Below are 19,656 nucleotides of genomic sequence, written 5' to 3'. Positions count from 1 at the left end.
GGAAATATAATAACTACCTAACTAGTTCATGTTCATATAAGGTGGTATAGAACATGACAAAAAAAATCTATATTTTGTCATGGTAGGTATATTATAGTATATTTCATATTATAATGAATTACTTTAGTACCTATGACTTTATCATTATAAAAGTGATATAATCAATACTAGGTATCATTTAGTTTACATAGGTATTTAGCCGAAACACACGTAGAATCAGTGTTAACTTGTGTCGGTATACCCGGAAAAATATGAGATTTTGAGTGAAAAAAAGGAATATAATTTGAATCATACGGTAGCCCAAGTCAACAAGTCTGCACTCTACAAGTAGAAATTATTAATATTTAAAATAAATAAATAGTTAATAATGATAACTTAAAAAAATACGGCTTGGTTGGTATAATTTGTTTAATCAGTCAGACGTTCTTACGTTTTCACGTTTCTGTTATAAATTATGGATTTCCGTATAAATAATACCATCTTTATGCGGCTTAAAATGTTATAACCAGTGGCGTAGCCAGGAATGATATATGAGGGGGGCTAAGTATAGAAAATATTATACAATATGTCTCTTATTTACACTTTTTATTTTTTTTTATTAATCTTGATAAATTCTAAGGTCGGCACAGTCAATGGAGAGGGGGGGGGGAAGCTATAGCCCGTTTAGCCCCCTAGCTACGCCACTGGTTATAACCAAATGTAATAAAATAAAAACACGGATTTATTACACAGATATCTATATAGTATTTTATAGCGAACTCCTACCGTGAATTAAAGCATCAAAGTCGGAGGGCAATTTTATGGTATTTCATATGACTAATAAGATTAATTATGATTTATTTTGTACCATATTTCATTATTTCTAAGCCTGTAGTTTAAAAAAAAATTTATATAAGTCATTTTACATTTACCATTTTATTTTACCACTAAAAACGATGTTATTTATACCTAATGTTTTTGTATAATAAATGAAATGTGTTGCCCGCCGAGAAAATGGTGGCTATCCACAGCTGAGCTTCACTTGATAACAATGTTAATTACATAGACAAGTATACCTCTAAATATATATGAAAACATTTTCTAGATCTATATTATATTATATCCATAGGTATATACAACCACTAGATAGCCGTCTTCTTCTTGTCATGGAAGTCGGCCGCCATTTACAAAGCAGGCAATGTTTACAAAATAATATTATCATAGTATATATGTATAGATAAATATATATGTATATAAATAAATGTAAAATAAATGTAAACATTGCCTGCTTTATAGATGGCGGCCGATTTCAACATATTGGTCACAACTGTAGTATAAAGACGGCTATCTAGTTGTTGTATATATCTATGATTATATCTATCTATATTATCTGTGGATTTATTATAAACTGTAACAGTATATACATACTAGGTATCCAGTATAGGTAATACAATTGTATTAAACATGTTTCTTTTTATTCTGCTGGCCACACTGATAGATAATAGCCATACAATATGTACTATCTACAATATTGTAATAAGTTTATATTTTATTTCATTTATTGTTTGATGCTGGCATGGTGCAGATCGTACAACTTTGTTTGAGGGCACTTGTCAAAAACATTTTTTAACTGTTTCATATTACAATTATATGTTATTAAATAATACCTACTATTATCGTACTGAATTGAAGAGTTTTGAGGTAATTTATTATGTTTGCATATATAATTTATTTTAATAAAACAAAATTAAAAAATAATTATAAGTACCTACCTAAGTATCACGATAAAAAATTAAACAAATTAATTTTAAAATGTAGTAGAGTGACTACGGTCTAGGACACGGTTATACAGAGTGTAACAGGAAGACCTAATAGATGAAATAACTTTTGTTCTAATCAATATTTTAAAATATATTTTTCATATATAATGTATAGTCCCTTGAGCTACACGTAAAAAAATTATTTATATTTTGTAACACTGAAAATAAAAAATTAAATTTGATTTAAATTTTTTGGATAAATTCAAAATAGTCATTTTGTGAATCTGATTTAAGAACAATTTTGATGATAAAAACATTTATCTAAGTCATATAGTTATTTTTTTTAAATATCAATATTTTTAAATTAAATTAATTTGGAATGTAATTACTTTTTTTAAATAATATTTTTTAGAATTTACTGACAAGAGTATATTTCTTAAATTATTTATTAATCATATAATTTTCACAATTTTTGTTATACGTTTAAATATCATAATTTTCTTTAGGTCTTCCTGTTGCACTCTGTATAGCAATATAAATTATCATTACATGGGTCACTTTAGACCACTTTTTTGCAGACGTAGTCCTAAAATATGAATATATTTTGCATCAATTTTTACATTTTACACCATTAAGTAATACCTAACTAATAAGTAATAATTAGTAACCATTTTCTAAAATATGATCGCATTTAAAAATCATTTGAAAAGGAAAAAAAAGAATACTGAAATGTATTATATCACGAAGAAGCTAATGATATTATATTCCTCCATGGTCGATAATGAGTAGTCATTTACGCTGTGTCTCTAGATGATTGTACAATTTAATAATTATATTAAATCGTACATAATATAGTAAATAATATTATACATCATAGGTACGGACTTTCGTGTTTTTAATGTGCGCACAGATTTGATAAGAATTCTAATACAAACTTAACATATAGATATCATTCATAATATAATTAATTTTTATTTTTCGTATGGACATTTACAGATTAAAATGTTTAATTAATTTGCTGTAGTCTGAAAGTGAACCAAACGTAAAATAATTATCAAATTCAATGAATAATTTATAATAGTAATATTATGTAAATGATTGTTCATTATAAATATTTTACGTAATTCGGTTGCCTACTGTCTAGTGCTAGTTGTAGTATGTAAGCTTCTATTAAGTGACACTTTGGTCTTTACAGTACCTAGTGCAACTGTTTCGCTCTACCTTTTTTCTACTATCATTTTTATTTTGTTTTTTTTTAATGTGATTGCCAATTTTATTACATTGCTATTTACTTTAAACAAAAAAAAATGCGATCTTAATTATTCAATATAGTTACTGAATATAGTTACAATTTATTGTCCAATACACTGTGAGTTACATACTTATTTCTAGTTTCAAGCAATTATTAATACTATTATTACATACCAAATTATAAATTTTTTTTTAAATACAGTTTGTGAATTTGTGACAAATTATTTTTTTTAGTTATAATTTGGTATTGTCTATTAAACTGTTTTTTACGGTCTACTAAATTTTATTTTTTTAGCCAGATAAGTTTAGAATATAACCAATAACTAAATAGGTAGCTAGGTAACTTATACCTAATTAATTTACACAATATTAATTAAAGTCTCATTGTTTATGAATTACGCACCTAGGTACTCAATTAATTGATCAACAATTTATTTTACACTCAAAATAATAGACTATAGTTCTTTTATATATTTGGTATTATTTTAAATAAATAGATATTTCAATTTGATTTTAAATTTGTTTAGCTACAAAATTAAATTATTAAATTATTAAGAAAAACAATATATAATTGTAATAAACTTTATTTATTTACTTATAAAACTATTATTTTTAAGTGTCATCCTTTACACTATGAGCTATTGTTGTAATCAATTAAATATTTTATTTTGTTTTAGTGTTAAAATGACTGAAACAGAATTGACAAAAAATCAATTTTTTAAACTATTAAATCTTGAGGCAATTAACCCAGAGAATGATTCATCCATGGTAATTATAATTTATTTATTTTATCTTTCTTTAAAGTACATAGTTATGCTATAAAATAAACTGTAAGTCAGTTTACTAAAGATTAATGAATTATACCAAATAAACTTATTTGTAAATTCACTTACTTTTCTAATATATACATTATTAATAATAATTAAATAATTGAAATATATTATTTTATCTACCTTCACACATTTTTTAAAATAAAATTGTCTATATAACCTATTATGATGAAAATGTACACTTTGTTATATTATCAAATTATAATCTTTAATTTTTTTTTGTATAAAGGCAATTGTTTTGGATATTTTAATTTGTATGACTGCATTTAAGTTCAATCAGTTTAAACAGTCCATTATTGTTATAACTAGGACACAAAATTGTATCTAAATACATAATTTTATTGAATGCAGGTTCTGTTTAATAATTACCACGTTCATACACCTTAAAGTTCCCCAATCACTGCAGCAGTAGTAGTAAAAGTTAGTCAAGACCAGTGTTGTTAAAATTCCTTTTATATAGGAATCCGTTCAATTCCTCGTTCCCTTAGTATAAATAGGAATTCGTTCAGTTCCTCAATCATTTAATGTCGAAAGGAACTCGTTCAATTCCTAGTTACTATGAAAAAGGAACTCATTCTTTTCCTCGTTCCTTATGGTTCATGAGTTATTAGATATTATCATAATCACTAATCAGAACACAAAGTCATATGTGAATAAATAATTGGAAGTCTTGTCTATTATTGTTTTTATAGATTAATAACATTGTAAGTAAACAAAAATACAAAATTTTTCTTCCTAAATCTTTTTTTTAACTTTTCCGAGAAGAACAAAAGAATTATAATATTTATATTCCTATTCCTAAAAATAAGGAATTGATTCATGTTCCTATTCCTTTAAAAAATAATGGAATTTATTCCTTCGTTCGATTCCAGGAATCGTTCGTTTAGGAATGCGTTCCTTAACAACACTTATCCAGACACAATTCAAAATTGTGACATTATATTTTGGTGGCATTATCATGGCAATAGAATTTTATCACCACTTCTGCAGTGTGGTGACATTATATAGAATAAAACATAGATATTAATTTTTATATATTTTGAGTAAATTCAGTTTTTTTTAAAAATATTTTAACAATAACATTTCATATTTTTATATTTTTACAATGATGTTAATTTTTTTTTTCCTTTACCCAATTTCTAGCAGAAGGAGTGCTTCGATTTCAACATATAGTATCTTATCTTTTAACAAATTGGATCAAGCTGGTACTTTAAAAAGATCATTTTTCGATTTTCTGAATAAGTATTAAATGCCACGGGTGAAACCACCATCAAATTAACAAAAAAAAAATGGTATTTTAATTTTTAACGCTTTGTTTATCACCATAGAAATAAATAATAAATAATAATATTATAATATTAATACAATTGACAGGCTATAATAAATAATAACAATTTAAAATATCCATACTGACAAACCGTCTCCACTCAGAATCGTTTTTCTTATACAATGATATTATAGTATCCATCGGCGCCGGGTTTTCCAATTTTCATGGGGTGCCCAAAATCCTAAAATGATTGAAGTAGGTAATAAGCAAAAAATTCAAAAAAAATTCAACAAAGCATTACTTGTCAAATCTTTAATGACTTTTTTTTGTATACTTTTACTATGTACCTAATATAAACAAATTATATACAAATAAGCAAAAATAATCTTTTTGTAATAGGTATATAATAATGAATTAAAATGAATTATTATGACATAATTGTATTATGAAATTTATGTATTTATAATTTATTCTATTATACAATTTCTAAGTTTCTAATAATGAATTAAAATAGCTTAACAAATTTCAAAGGTATTTTGTCTCACTTTGGTGGTTTTTATAAATTTGTAGGAATATTTTCAATATTTATTTCTTCTTGTTTATGTACATTTAATAATGCTACATCATTAAGCCGTGTTTGCGTCATTGTTGACCTTAAAAATGTTTTTAAACGCCGAAGAGCAGAAAAAGAACGCTCAGCAGTACACGACGAAACTGGTACGGTTAACATAATTTTAATTAATTTTACAATTTCTGGTACCAAATCTTGTAAGTACACTTCTTGTTTTAAAAAATCATTGCGTCTGACGCTGATGATATATTAAAATTTTTTTGCTTTAGCGACATCTAACATAATATTGCGATGCAATTCTAATTTTGTCCCATCGAAATCAGAGCCATAATTTTCAACACAAAATAAAAATCAAATTTATAAAGTAGTTTCGAAAATCCACTAGCCTTAGCGCCTATTTCATTTTTTTCCTTGGTCAGCTCATCAAGAAATGTACGAATTAAATTATAATTTGAATCGATTGATTTTAATGAAAAAATTCTAACGCAACTTCTTGTAGGACAAAAAGGCCTTAATGAAACATTATTTGAAGAACCGATTATACTTTGTTCAGATTGTAAAGAATTAAATATCGCCTGTCGCTTAGGTGAATCTTTTACGAATGATATCATTGAACGTAAAACCGCTAAAAAATCTCGGACCTTATTAATATTCTGCATTGTATCTTGCACTACAAGATTTAATGTGTGGGCAGTACAATGAACAAAAATTGCTCTAGGTTCAACGTCGATTATTCTTCTTTGTAAACCAGTAATAATATGTCCACCGACATTGGCTGCCCCGTCATAGCATTGTCCACAACATTTGGAAAAATCAATGTCAAATTGTGATAAAACATTTATTACTAAATTAAATAACGTCTGTGCGTCAGTAAAAGGAGTTTCAAAAAGTCCTAAGAAATGTTCTAATATATTGAAATTATAAATGTATAATATTAACGTATTAAATATTTATATGTTTTATTTATTTCAAGGGGTGCTCAGCAGCCCAATAGTCGGCGCCCATGATAGTATCATTGAATTCAAATTTAATGCAATCATAAAATACAATAAATTATACACTGATCCACTTGTAACCTATTGTACAGCAGTGCAACATCCACTTACCAGCTTTTTCATTAACCTATTTACAGACATATTGACAATAATTATTATTCTGTGTGAAATATTTTCATAATATGATACCCCCACAATTGTTATATAATCTATTACTATACTACTCTAGTGATTATTTGTTCCTTGTAAGTTTTTTATTCAGTACTTTTAATTTTTAATTAAAATTTTAAAAATTAATGTTGAAATAAAAACTTTTGTATTAAACTTCATGTTTTTAATACACATTTTGGCAAAATTAACATATTTATTTACACATTTTGACTTTCTTCATTACTAAAAGCCATGTCTTAGTAATAACCAACAGATGTATTGATTTATTTGCATTTATTTATTAACATTATTTATCTATTGTTAAACTATTCATTCTTTGTTGATATTTTTTGGATTAATGTGGTTTATATATTTGTTTGAAGATTAATTGTAATATTATAATTTATAATAATAGGTAACTAATATATTTTTAAAAAGTTGGTAAGTGCAGTGGTGGTGGGGGGAGGAGAAGTAGGTCAGTAGTGGTGGAAGTTTGTCCATTGGACAGGAAAGTGTGTTATTACAGTTTTCAATTTGAATGCAATGATTGTATTCAATACCATTAATTGTATATAATATACCTAGTGGGAATTAGGTATTTTTTTAATTTTATTCATTTGTATGTTGATAAACTAAATGTTAGAAAAAAAATGTTGGTGGTTATTCCCTTGGCGTTAAAAAACTATTGAGAAAATAAAAAAAAACCTTTTTAAAGTACCATCTTGATCCAATTTGCTAAAAGATTAGATACTAATTATGTTGAAATTGAAGCACTCCTTCTAGCAGAAATGTTGTTCTAGTACAAATGTTTATCCTGTATACAATTACAAGATAAAAAAAAAATAACACCATTTTAAAACCACTTGCTTCCTCGCTCTGCTGAGAATCTAAAATAAAAATAGTTTTTCAGTTTTCTTTATTGGCTATAAGATATTTTATATACAAAGTAATATTTTTAAATTGAGGCACTTATTTTCCATTGATATTTTCTTGGTTATTAGGTATTTATTTATAGTATTTCATAATCAATTTTTTTTTAAATTTACTTTTTAACTGGGAACTATAATTTTTTTATTTTATATTCTGAAGCTGCAATTTTTCATAGCTTAGATTCATATATGAACCATAAATATGTGTATTATAATTATTTATTAGGATTTAAAATGTTGGTACAAATTATTGAAATAGAGTACCTAACTATCAGGGTTTATCTTAGACATTTTTGCTGCACTCTTCTTTTTCTTAGGATCTATCGGCCATTAAGAGGACGTTACACCTACAATTTATTGTTTTCTCCGTCTTACAAGTGTGTAACATGGCAAATTGCGCTTAGCAGATCAATTTTAACTCTATTAGCTTAAAATTTAAAGTGAATTTACCTCTTATAAAATTTGAAGGTAAGATGGTTGTCTAGGGCATCGCATAGGCTTTTTGTTATATTTTAATTTTAAAGCGATTTCTGAGTATTTAAAAAAATTGTAAATTGTTTGTATATCTTAAAATACTCATAACTCGCTTTAAAATTGAAATATAACAACAAGCATATGAGATTCTCTTGATAATAGTCTTATCTTATATTTTAAAGAGTTAAATCACTCTAATTTTTAAACTAACAAAGTTAAATGTGATCTGCTGATCGCAAAATTTGCTATGTTACGCACGTGCAAGATGGAGACAAACAAATGCCAGTGTAACGTCCTCTTAAGATCCTCCATCCTGTCATACAATTTTCTCAAACAGCTGTTCATGTTTTCCAGTCTGGTCTTCAATTCTGTAATTCTACATATTATTTTTAAATTATATCCTCCCATCTCAAACGGGGCTCTTCAAATTGGCCTTTTTCTCACTGGATTTGCTTCCATGTAAAAGTTTATGTGTAAAAGTTGATTCTGGCTTAGCCACACATGTCCAAACCACTGTATTATTCGGTTCTTGATTGTGTTTAATTCTCCATTATGATTTGTTTCTGAAAGTCTCACCAACCCGTTATTTTTCCTTGCTCTCCACTGACCCCCTTTTTTCGTTTTTTACTGGTCCAAAAATCTTTCTATTGATTTTTATTTTAAAAATCATCAATTTTTTTACTCTGTTTTCATTAGGGGCTAGGTCCCTAATCTAAAAAATTAGAGCAAATCAACCGGTTATGAAACTTGATGGTTAGAAAATTATCTATGTTTTTATGTAGGTTTTTTACAATAATTCAGTTTTTAAGTGAGTCATAAGCATTTTTTATTTACACTAAAAAATATACATATAATTAACTAAAAAATTTAACTCATGTTAAAAATCCACATACAAACACAGTTAATGTACCTACCATCAAGTTTCATAATAGTTTCACCCTAATTTTTAAACTAACGAAGCTAAACTTGTTCTCCTGATCATGAATTTGCTATATTACGCACTTGTAAGACAACGACAACAAATGGCTGTGTAGCGTCGTCCTCTTAAGGATGACAATATTTCCGTACTGCCCCGTCTCCCTATGACTATCTATTTAGTTTGGTTCTCATTTACGTGTAGTCCTAACCGTTATAATTTATAATTAATACATTTTGGTTCAAAATGTAGGTATTAGAATTTTCAAAATATAAAATTTATTGATTGTTGTAAAAAACAATTTGCTGATTCAAATGTCTAATGTACATTATATTTTTTTTAATCACCATATGATATAATTATAATTGTTTATTTTATAAGTCATATACAATTCTGTAAGCTTACATAATATGTATTATACATAAGTATTATTGTATTAAGTATTATAGTAATTTAATTACTGTACCTATTTATGTACCTACCTATAATATGTATTATTTTTTTTTCAGATTTTCAGAAATCATTTATTAGTTAAACCATGCCATGATGCATATCTCGCATACAAAAATAACAATATAAAAACTGGATATGAAAATTTTTGTGTTGAAAAAGGTACTTTAAAGTTGTTTCCATTTAAAGATTTTGATTTTATTGGTAAACTTGTTGTCTGTCAAAAATGCTGTCAAAAGTTTGCTTCTCTATTTTCTTACAAAGCACATGCTGGTACTGATATTTGTGTTAGAACCGACAATGGGCCGAATCTTATCTATCTTAAATACAAAAACAGAAATTCTAGACAAGTTCGGAAAAAAAATAAAAGAAAGCCTAAAGAGAACGTTGATGGGCATGAAATAGAAAGAAAATTATCAAATCCTGAGATTTTAAACACTTTACAGACTCGTAAAAAAGTCTATTCTGATAATATAATCCAAAAGCAAAATAAAGTTAAAGAAAAAGTAACGAATTATTCATATGAATATAATGATGAGCCTTCTGTGAAAAAACGTAGAGGAAGACCTAAAAAAGACATTAATAGAAATAATCTTGAGGTTAACCTAAAAAAACGAGGCAGACCAAAGAAGTTAAATGCTGTGATATTTGATAGCTCAAATCAAAATGAAAACAGCTCGAGTAGTAAAATTGAAATTACGGAATCTTTCAATATGAAATATTTATTAGAAAAGTTTTGGAAACTTTTTTCAAAAGAGTTTAAACCGAAACTTGTAGATATTAATAAACATCAATATCCCACCAAACACAAAAACCAGTATAAAAAAGAAAAAAAAGGTGATTTATCAGCTGAAGAAAATGAAATTTTTCTTAAAATTGAAGAATTAGAATATGATTTTGAGTTTCTTTTTAAACAGTTTAAGGGTAAGAAAGAATATCCGTTTAATGATGAATTAGAATTAATACTGACAAAAATTTGTAAAAAGCGTGATGAAATTAAACAGAGCTTACTGAAGAAGACTGATATGAAGATATCAATACCAGATAAAGGCAAAGAAAATATTAAACATACACTCAAAAAGAATAAAAGTGAAACTGAGATTGAAATGAATAATAAAGATTTTGATAAAAACGAAAAGTGTATAGGAGGAATATGGATAAATAATACTAATACTGTTTCCCCCACTATAACCATGAAAATGAATGATGGTTGTACATTTATGAATCATATAAATGAAGATAATTTAAAAAACGAATCCACAAGTCAGGATATTTTTGAAGATAATTTAAAAACATTAAGAGTTGATAAAACTCCAAATATCACTAATTCAGTTAAAAATCATTTAAATGATCTTGATTTAAATTATATTATTAATCCAACATTAAACTGTAAAAAATGCAGAAAAAAATTTACTTCTATTGCTGAATGTAAATTGCATCGTTCTGAACATTTGGTTAAAATAAGTACATCATTTTTATGTTCGGTTTGTGGACTTAGATTTAAAATTTATAAAAATTTCAGAAAACATATCAATATTCATAAAAAAAAAGGAAACAAAATATCATCTATTAACAAAAGTTTTAAAAACTTGGTATGTAAAATATGTAATAAACAGTATGATTACCTTAGATCATATTATGCACACATTAAAACCCATGTTAATAAATAACCTTTTTTTTTAATTACCTAATATGAATATTTTTTTATTGTACAGTACTTTTTCTAAAACCACCATAGATTGTTCACCATGTTTAAATTTAACTATTTTTGTATTTTATAGTTTAGTTAAAAATATATACTTATATTAAAATTATTATTTGTCATGAATTTTGGTATCTTTTTTTTAAATATTTTTATAATGTTGAATTTTATTATGTATATTTTAATTATAATCAATTTTGTTTAGAACATTAATAAAAGTCAAAAATATGATGAAATGTATAAATTGTTAGTAATTAAATATTTAACACTTATAGTATGAGATATTAAAATCATTGGTATACTAATATCAAATATTCTTAAATCATAAACCAGTGTTTGCGTGTTGCATATAATATAGTTTACTGATTACAAAATGTCTCAAGGAACAGTTTCCTGCAGTATTTAGTATCAACTACCAAGCTGTGAGATGGTTGAGTAATTGCAGCCATTATGTCCTATTGTACGCTGCATCTGGACATTGCAGGGAATCTGTATCTTTATATTCTAGATACTGTGGGTGTACCTAATAATGTCTTGGTTCACAATAACGTATGAATATTTATTATTTTAATTAATTAATTAAAAAATATACCTGTACCTTTATACTATATAGGCACACCATTCTTATAATCCTATATGATATAGTAATATAGTATAATCTTTGTTTACAAGTTATACAGATAAAAAGGGGTGTTTATTATGATCAATAAGTTCATAATACTAGAGATTTGGGCATATATTATAATATATACCCAACATTAGACTACACTGTAGACTGTAGTTCTGTACATTAATTTCCATTTGCCGTTAATATATACAACTATAATTATTATTATATTATACATCAAAAATAGCCCTTCCAAGAAAATATGATCTTATTCAATTTGATTTACAATTTATTAATAACAATATAATAATTTGTATTCTGGATATTTGAAAGTAAGTATATCTATTTAAATATTTTCCAAAATCGGCATATACGGCTTCTTCATTAATAACCCGGGAGCTCCTGAGTTCTGACCACTGTTTCGGGGTAACCGGTCAATTTGGCGAAATCCATTTCAGTGAATGATATACCGGCGAACGGATATATCTCAAAACTACAAAACCGTAGATTTTATTGAATTTAAGGGATGTGGGGGGGGGGGGGCTAAAGTCTTTCTTTACAAAATATGAAGTGGCGCTTTAAAAATGTTAAATAATTTTCGTTACTAGGTACGGCCTAGCATGTACACATGACATTAAAGCAGTAGTGCAGCATTATATTAATATTCGAAACTAATTTATGAAAGTGAAATAGCTAATAAAAATACAGGTAATTCCAGTGGTTTGATTTTTAAAATTTAAATACGTCGTTAGTCATAAAAAAAAGTCCACTTTGCATCTTTTGGGCCAGTTTTTCAATTTTGGCGAATTGTGTAAGTACCATAATCAACGTTTGACATTTTATAAATTTGTTCGTTGGACATCCTGCTGCGCGAACTCTTGGTGTCCAACGCCGGGGCTGCGACAGGGGTTGGCAACAATGTAGCGAGCTTGCAAAGTTGTGCTTGCACAAGCTTAGGTAACGCACCAGTTGACCCCATTCTACTTCCGCCACAGCCATTACCACCAAAACCACCACCGCCGCCACTCGAAAAATGCGTATTACTATACAGCATATAAAATATAAATACATAATACAATATTCGGTCCGCTTTCATCTCTCACCCACGTCTATTGGCGAGATGTCTTCAGTAATCGAACAGTATACTCAACGATTGTGTTCGAGACTCCACCGCCGTAGTGAGGTAAGTGTTCAATATCAAATATAACACTGGCATATTTATTATTAGAATATTTCAATATATTATATTAATATACCATCTTGGTGAGCTTTACATGATGTATGTATTGTTATATATTATATTATTATTGTACTTTACACTCCAATAAGTAAAAAAATTCACCCAATGGCCTAAGTTGCCGCGGGTTAATTAATGAAAAAAAAAAAATATTGTGACAACTAGCGTAAAGGTGCTCAGGCTAAGATATTCAGATACCAAACAACTTACTGCGACAGCTCCGAAAAGGCCTGCCGATAGGGCCACTACATACACTTGTTTGGTAATATCTAGTGGAAGTTATATTATGAAATTATATCATTAAAACTATCAATATTGTCTGTTTACCATCGTTAAAGCACCTGCAAACACTATACATTTTTAATCAAAATTTCCTTATCGACTAGTAAAAAATAAGGTAGGTAGGATTTAAAAATGTAAAGATTTTTGATTTGATGTAGCAGCTTACTTTACGTCGACTGGAGCATAATATATTCTTTAATATAAAACATTGAAAAATTGATAAAATTTAAAATGTTTATACCTGTCAAGAATTTGTGAAAATTGATGAAATTGAAATTTGCTCGGACTGATGCAAAGTAATCATAGTTATGTATTCAAACATTTTTATAATTTTTAAATCAGACTTTTGGAAGTATTTTAACTTTTGTTTTATATAGCTTTATAACTTTATTATAGATTTTGGTGTATGGCTATTTCACGTTTCTAAATTGATTTTGAATATTTTGATTCAATGATTAAATTTCATGTGTATACAGGTAATATGTGATTGGTATGTATACACACACTATTGATCGTTATTGCTACACGTCATACACAAAGACAAGCAGCGACCAAAACGACTGAAAGAATTGCCTAAGCACAACTCCTTAAAAGTGATTTGTTTGCAGGGACCTTAAATCTTCATCTCTATATTTTTTATTGATTTGGATAAAATTATAAATAATTAAGTTACAATATTGTGGATCCACGTCACACGAGTCTGTCTCGATATGGTAGAACATAATAATATAAGATGTATATTACAATTAGATTTGGTAAATATATTTTATTTTTTGGAAAATTTATAGAATCTCTTTATGTCATATTATTTTGATGATGTTGATTTGAAATACTGACAAATACTGAGATATAACTCACCAGGGGCGTCCGAGAACCATATCATGAGGGGAGAAGCGAAAATTTCAGGTAAAAATGTAAGAACTCAATTTTAAATTGCGTATTGTAAAATGTATACATATTATACTTATTTTAAATTCTGAACGAAGCGAGGAAGCTAGTGGCTTTACAATGGTGTTTTTTTTTTATCCTGTATATAAAATGTCTACTAGAAGGAGTGCTTTGATTTCAACATATAGTAGGCATCTTATCTTTTATCAAATTTGATCAAGATGGTAGGTACTTTAGAGAGGCCACTTTTCGATTTAATCAATAGTTATTTTATGCCATGGGAAAAACCAACGACAAATTAAGAATAATCACTAAAAACGGGATTTTAATTTCTAACGCTTTGTTTATCACCATAAAAACAAATAAAAAATTGTGATGAATGTAAAAATATTAATTCAATTTACAGGATATAATAAATAATAATAATATAAAATATTCAGACTGACTCCGCTCAGAATCGTTTTTCGTATACAATGATATTATATCATTGAATTTAAATTTAATACAATCCATTATACAGTGACCCACTTTTAACCTATTTTACAACAGAGCAATATCCACTTATTCGCTTTTTTAAAAAATATGTTTAAGATTTAAGATTTAATATTTAGTATAATCAATTTTACTCTACTATTTTTTAAAAATAATAGTGAATTTACAATGTGATTATCAAATTAGATGGTAAGAATATTAGTTAGGGTGACTGTCCTCTTCACACCCTAAACACGCCTCTTTAACTGAGCACAATACAAAAATATATACATATGGTAATATATTTTTTAATTTGTTATTTTTTTGTGGTATCGAGAGACTCTGGTTCGTCCTTCTAACCACGTTAGCATAACTTCTCCTCTGACTCCCATCGTTTATTGAAATAAAAAAATGTTTAAGACAATAACATCAATGTTATTCCCCCGTGAGACTGTTCTCAACGACTGCTGGTGTGTACATGTCTGTCAGGAGGTCGGGACCGGAGACAATTTCGTATATAATATATTATTATTTTTTATATAATACGGATGGTTATAACTTATATTATAAAGCATTTATTTGTAATTTAGCAACTTATATCTAGTATTATTAATATAATCTTAGTAGTGCCTAGAAACTGTCTCTACTCTAATATTTGAAATGTTGAGTTGACAGTTGTGGTTAAAAAGTTATGACGTAATTTGATATGAAATCTGGCTGTGCTATTTTTTAATTTAATTATTTGGTATTTTTATATACCTACAGTGTCCACTGTCCATAATATTACTTTTTTCATCATCGTCTAAATTGGCTGTATTATTTATAATCCTGGTGTCTAGTAACTGTCCGGTGTAGGCCTGATATATTTTTACGTTATTATTTTGTCATACTGTTATATTCTATGAAAAAAAGTAATATTACAGTTTGCTACGTGTACAAAAAATATGTTATTGATCGAAAACATTTTAAATATATATGTAATTAAAGTTCCAAAATAATAATACATTTGAGATTAATATACGATTTGATTAAGAAATTCCAACATTTATAAATCAAATACAAATAACTAAGGATATTTTATAGCTATGAATATTTATTTTATGATTGTTTAAATTTCTTACAATTTTGTTATTTTTTTTTTTATTGTGCACAGTTAATTTAAAGAGCACAAATTAATTTTGACTGGTACGCCTTCAAACCCGGTTGAGCATGTATCGATTACTCGAAACAGAGTTCCAGAATAAGGTAATTTTGATTTTTGCACATCAGTTGTATTATAACTTGCTGTGGTCACATACAGCTGATCTAGATTTGGGCCACCAAATGCAACGGATGTGATCTGATATGCAGGAAATTCGATGGTCGTCATCAGTGTGCTTGTGTTGGGATTAATTTTTATAATCTTTTGAAAAAATATTAAAAAACGCATTGGAAATTAATAATTAGATTGAAAAATTTATCTTTTGAAATCTCACGTGATCACTGTTGTAACATGCTACCCATAGGTTACCGTTTCTATCAATAGTCATGCCATCCGGATCACCAGTTACATTTTTGCACTTAAAATCAAAAATCACTCTTCCGTTACCTACAAAACAAAGACATGCGTGATTTATAATATTGTTTCGTAAAATAATAAAATCTAATAATACAATCTTAGGTGTCACTTACAGATATTTCCCGTTATTAGATCAAAATCATAAGCCTCAACCGCGTACTTGTAAGTGTCAATGTAGTAGAACAGTTTGTTGTCCGGACTCCACGCCATACCGTTAGAGATACTAATGTTTGACAACCTTTTAGTGACGGTGCCGTCAAATTCCACCGTGAACAGTGAACCCCGACACTTATGGAATTGACCTGGGTTGTCGGTCATCTCTGGTCCCATAGATCCTAGGAAAAATTAACAGGTTTTTAATAACAATGTCCCACAGTCGAACTGTTTCACAACAACCTCCCAATTTTAGTACTCACCTACCCAAAGACGACCGGAGGCGTCAGCTTTTGCATCGTTTAGACGGTTGCCTGGAGTTTTGTCAATCGTCTTCAAGTATCTGTATTCGGCTCTATTCGAACATCCGTCCCATCTTATTACACCTATTGCACACCCCAGGCCAACCAAGAAAGTATTAGGTTGGTTATGGACTGGTATGATAAAAGTCAAAGGGTCGCAGCAATCTGTAAAAGACGTATCCAAATAATTTATTACATGTTACTCAGTATAAAGTAGTGCATACATGACTTACCTATCGTAGCGGTAGTATAACAGCTGGTTTCTGGATGGTATTTGTTAATTTTCCTCTTATGTAAGTCTACGAAATATAAGCTCTGAGTCAACGGATTCCAGTGCGGGCCTTCTCCGAGTTCCAAAGGTGGAGACACTCGTTGAATGATGCAGTTCATCTGCAGAAGATAACAATTTAATTGAAATGTTACTGTATAGTAATGGTACTGTTGAACCATAGAGGTTGCATTTTTCTTAAAAATCGTGATTTAAAAAAATCTTAATCAATTTTAGATACACCGTTATTCAAATAAGTAGGCAAAAAGCTAAAAGAACATAATTATTACCAATTACTATATATTATAACGTTTAACGTATTCGTTAATAGGTACTAAAATTAAAAGAACAAATAACAATTTTAACAAAACCTAATTATTTTTTAGTTTCTAAGTCCTTCTATATAAGATAAATCTTGGTCACCTATTACATTATAGCCTTAAGTTTAAAATTTCCAGCAGTAACATTTTATTTTATGAATTTATTATACCTGACATGGTGACGGTGAGCATTTCTTTGGGCAACACGAATCCATCTCTTTGCTATAATAGTATGCGATCAGTTAGTTGATTGAAAAGGTAGTATAAATTTTTTGACTACGTCTATAAAATTAAAATATTAAATTGAATATAATAAACGACGCGTTGCTATGAATGCATAATTTTCTTATAACATATTAATAACATATAAATATATTATGTAATAATAATAAATGTATTATTAATTAATTATAAATATATAATAATATAACATATTAATATTAATATCAAGCGAAGAAGGGTCACCGTTTGCTGGCTTATTTTTACTAGCCAATGCATATTAACTAATAACTATAGTCTATACCAGGCATGTCAAACTCAAAGTATCAAGTGGGCCAAATATATTGAATAGTTTACTATTTGGGCCGCACATAGACATTTGGCGAAAAAATAAATATTTTGTACACATTTTTCAATTTTATTATTTATGTTCACGAATACAGCAATTACAACTAAATAAAAAAATGAAAAAAAATGAACATTAACATTTAAATAAAATATAAATCATGCTAATTATTTATGAAAATAGCTGTTGTATAAATTACAAAAAAAACATGTTAATAATTCGTTTTAGACGATCTTTGACATCTCTTTTCTCCCACCAACTTTTCAAATTTGGGTGAAATATTATTTGACGAAGCCACTTTTAATACTGCATTTAGATGTATGTCGGTTAATCTGGATCTAACGGGTGTTTTATTACTGTTAATTAATGAAAAAAGTTGCTCGCATTGATAAGTAGTACTTATAAAAACTACTAAAAATAAAAAATCATTTTTTCTGAATTTTTTTTTGTAGGAAATTGGTTCATTATTAGTTATTGTATAGGTACGTCATGCATTCTGGGAAATGCGTTTGTGAAAAAGTCTTCGTATTGTAATATTGTGTTTTAAATAGATCTAATTTTCATTTGAAAGCCTTAACATGGTCATTAATGGCTGTTATAATTTGATTTTTCCCTTGTAATTTTAATCTAATAATCTAAGATAGTCGTGGCATAACATTAATATTTTATTATTTTTTTTTTCGTCCATTAATATTGGTAGCCACGGGCCACAAAAAATTAGCCATGGGCTGCACGTGGCCCGCGGGCCGCGTGTTTGACATGTCTGGTCTATACTGTTCGCTTACACGCTTATTCTATAAATATCATTCAAATATTTCGTGTTTCTTATTCAAAATAAAAAAAATACTCTCTATATTCTGTTTAGTGAATTTAATCTACTTTTGTCATCTATATTATATGTAATTTAAGTAAAATATAAACTTTTAAGAATTATAATACCTATTATTTTATATTTAAAAGTAGTTAAACACCCTTTTATAACAATATTTGTCTAAATTAATACAATATAAATGTATAGGGTAACATATTGTAATATCGTATTAATAACAATGTTTTCATTCCTAATTTTACTAATATAATAACCGTACTTTATCACATGTGTATAACTTTCCAATATAATAATATAATATACAATTTTTATATAACGTCACTTGGGTGGTTGTGCTTTTGATATTAGAAGAGCAATAATAAATGTATAAATATAATTATATATATATAATTAATATAGATATTATTTAGTAATAATTACTTATAAATGTTATGTAAAAATATACACAGTACAAATACCTAAATATTTTATATTTTTTTTTAAAACTATTTTGGTATAGTAGGTATCTATGTTACGCCGAATTTGTGAAATTGCCAATTTCATCAAATCCGCAAGACCATTCTTAAAAAAATTATAATATATAATTCAATATAAATTAATGTGTTATATTTATGTTCTTACATAAAACACTTTAAACATAATAAAATCTAATTGTAATAATAAATTATGTGTACAAAAAATTTAAAAAAAAATAATCGAAAGTTATGAAATTATATTAATTTTTTTAGTTATATATTTATATTTACCTTTACATTTTGGCAACTACGGCCGGGATGGCACGCCGAATTACACATCATGTCATTTTTCTAGCATGTGCACTTTTTTGATGTGCAATTCGTACGGCAGGTACAACGTCGATATCCTTGTCCGGTTCCTACTGACCCTAATCGAACGAGTTCCCG

The 19,656-nt window shown here is 27.5% G+C and overlaps 2 protein-coding genes across 2 annotated transcripts; one reads left to right on the top strand and one right to left on the bottom strand.

Moving 5' to 3' along the window:
- Positions 1-1,556: 1,556 nt before the first annotated feature.
- Positions 1,557-11,388, top strand: LOC100571368. The gene is made up of 3 exons (XM_008188851.3): positions 1,557-1,680; positions 3,668-3,758; positions 9,632-11,388. The coding sequence occupies exons 2-3, from the start codon at positions 3,675-3,677 to the stop codon at positions 11,240-11,242; spliced, it is 1,695 nt and encodes a 564-aa protein (XP_008187073.1). The 5' UTR covers positions 1,557-1,680; positions 3,668-3,674; the 3' UTR covers positions 11,243-11,388.
- Positions 11,389-15,907: 4,519 nt separating this feature from the next.
- On the bottom strand, positions 15,908-17,711 carry LOC100571212 (regucalcin-like). Its single transcript, XM_003247215.4, has 6 exons — positions 17,531-17,711; positions 17,006-17,162; positions 16,734-16,937; positions 16,431-16,652; positions 16,235-16,347; positions 15,908-16,161 (listed from the first exon to the last, which is right to left on the bottom strand). The coding sequence occupies exons 1-6, from the start codon at positions 17,573-17,575 to the stop codon at positions 15,913-15,915; spliced, it is 990 nt and encodes a 329-aa protein (XP_003247263.1). The 5' UTR covers positions 17,576-17,711; the 3' UTR covers positions 15,908-15,912.
- Between the last annotated feature and the right edge of the window lie 1,945 nt (positions 17,712-19,656).

Source organism: Acyrthosiphon pisum, chromosome X, assembly GCF_005508785.2.
Source record: "Acyrthosiphon pisum isolate AL4f chromosome X, pea_aphid_22Mar2018_4r6ur, whole genome shotgun sequence".
Lineage (NCBI taxonomy): Eukaryota > Metazoa > Arthropoda > Insecta > Hemiptera > Aphididae > Acyrthosiphon > Acyrthosiphon pisum.
The sequence above is the reverse complement of the archived record's forward strand: the minus strand, read 5'-3'. Positions and strand labels throughout refer to the sequence as shown.

What these genes read in the sequence shown, in the direction of transcription:
- LOC100571368 (XM_008188851.3), top strand. Translation starts at nt 3,675, where the DNA reads ATGACTGAAACAGAATTGACAAAAAATCAATTTTTTAAACTATTAAAT. An exon ending in CAGAGAATGATTCATCCATG is followed by an intron (nt 3,759 to 9,631) that starts GTAATTATAATT and finishes TTTTTTTTTCAG; the next exon opens with ATTTTCAGAAATCATTTATT.
- LOC100571212 (XM_003247215.4), bottom strand. Translation starts at nt 17,575, where the DNA reads ATGGATTCGTGTTGCCCAAAGAAATGCTCACCGTCACCATGTCAG. An exon ending in TTATACTACCGCTACGATAG is followed by an intron (nt 16,938 to 17,005) that starts GTAAGTCATGTA and finishes CGTCTTTTACAG; the next exon opens with ATTGCTGCGACCCTTTGACT. An exon ending in TCTAATAACGGGAAATATCT is followed by an intron (nt 16,348 to 16,430) that starts GTAAGTGACACC and finishes TTTGTTTTGTAG; the next exon opens with GTAACGGAAGAGTGATTTTT.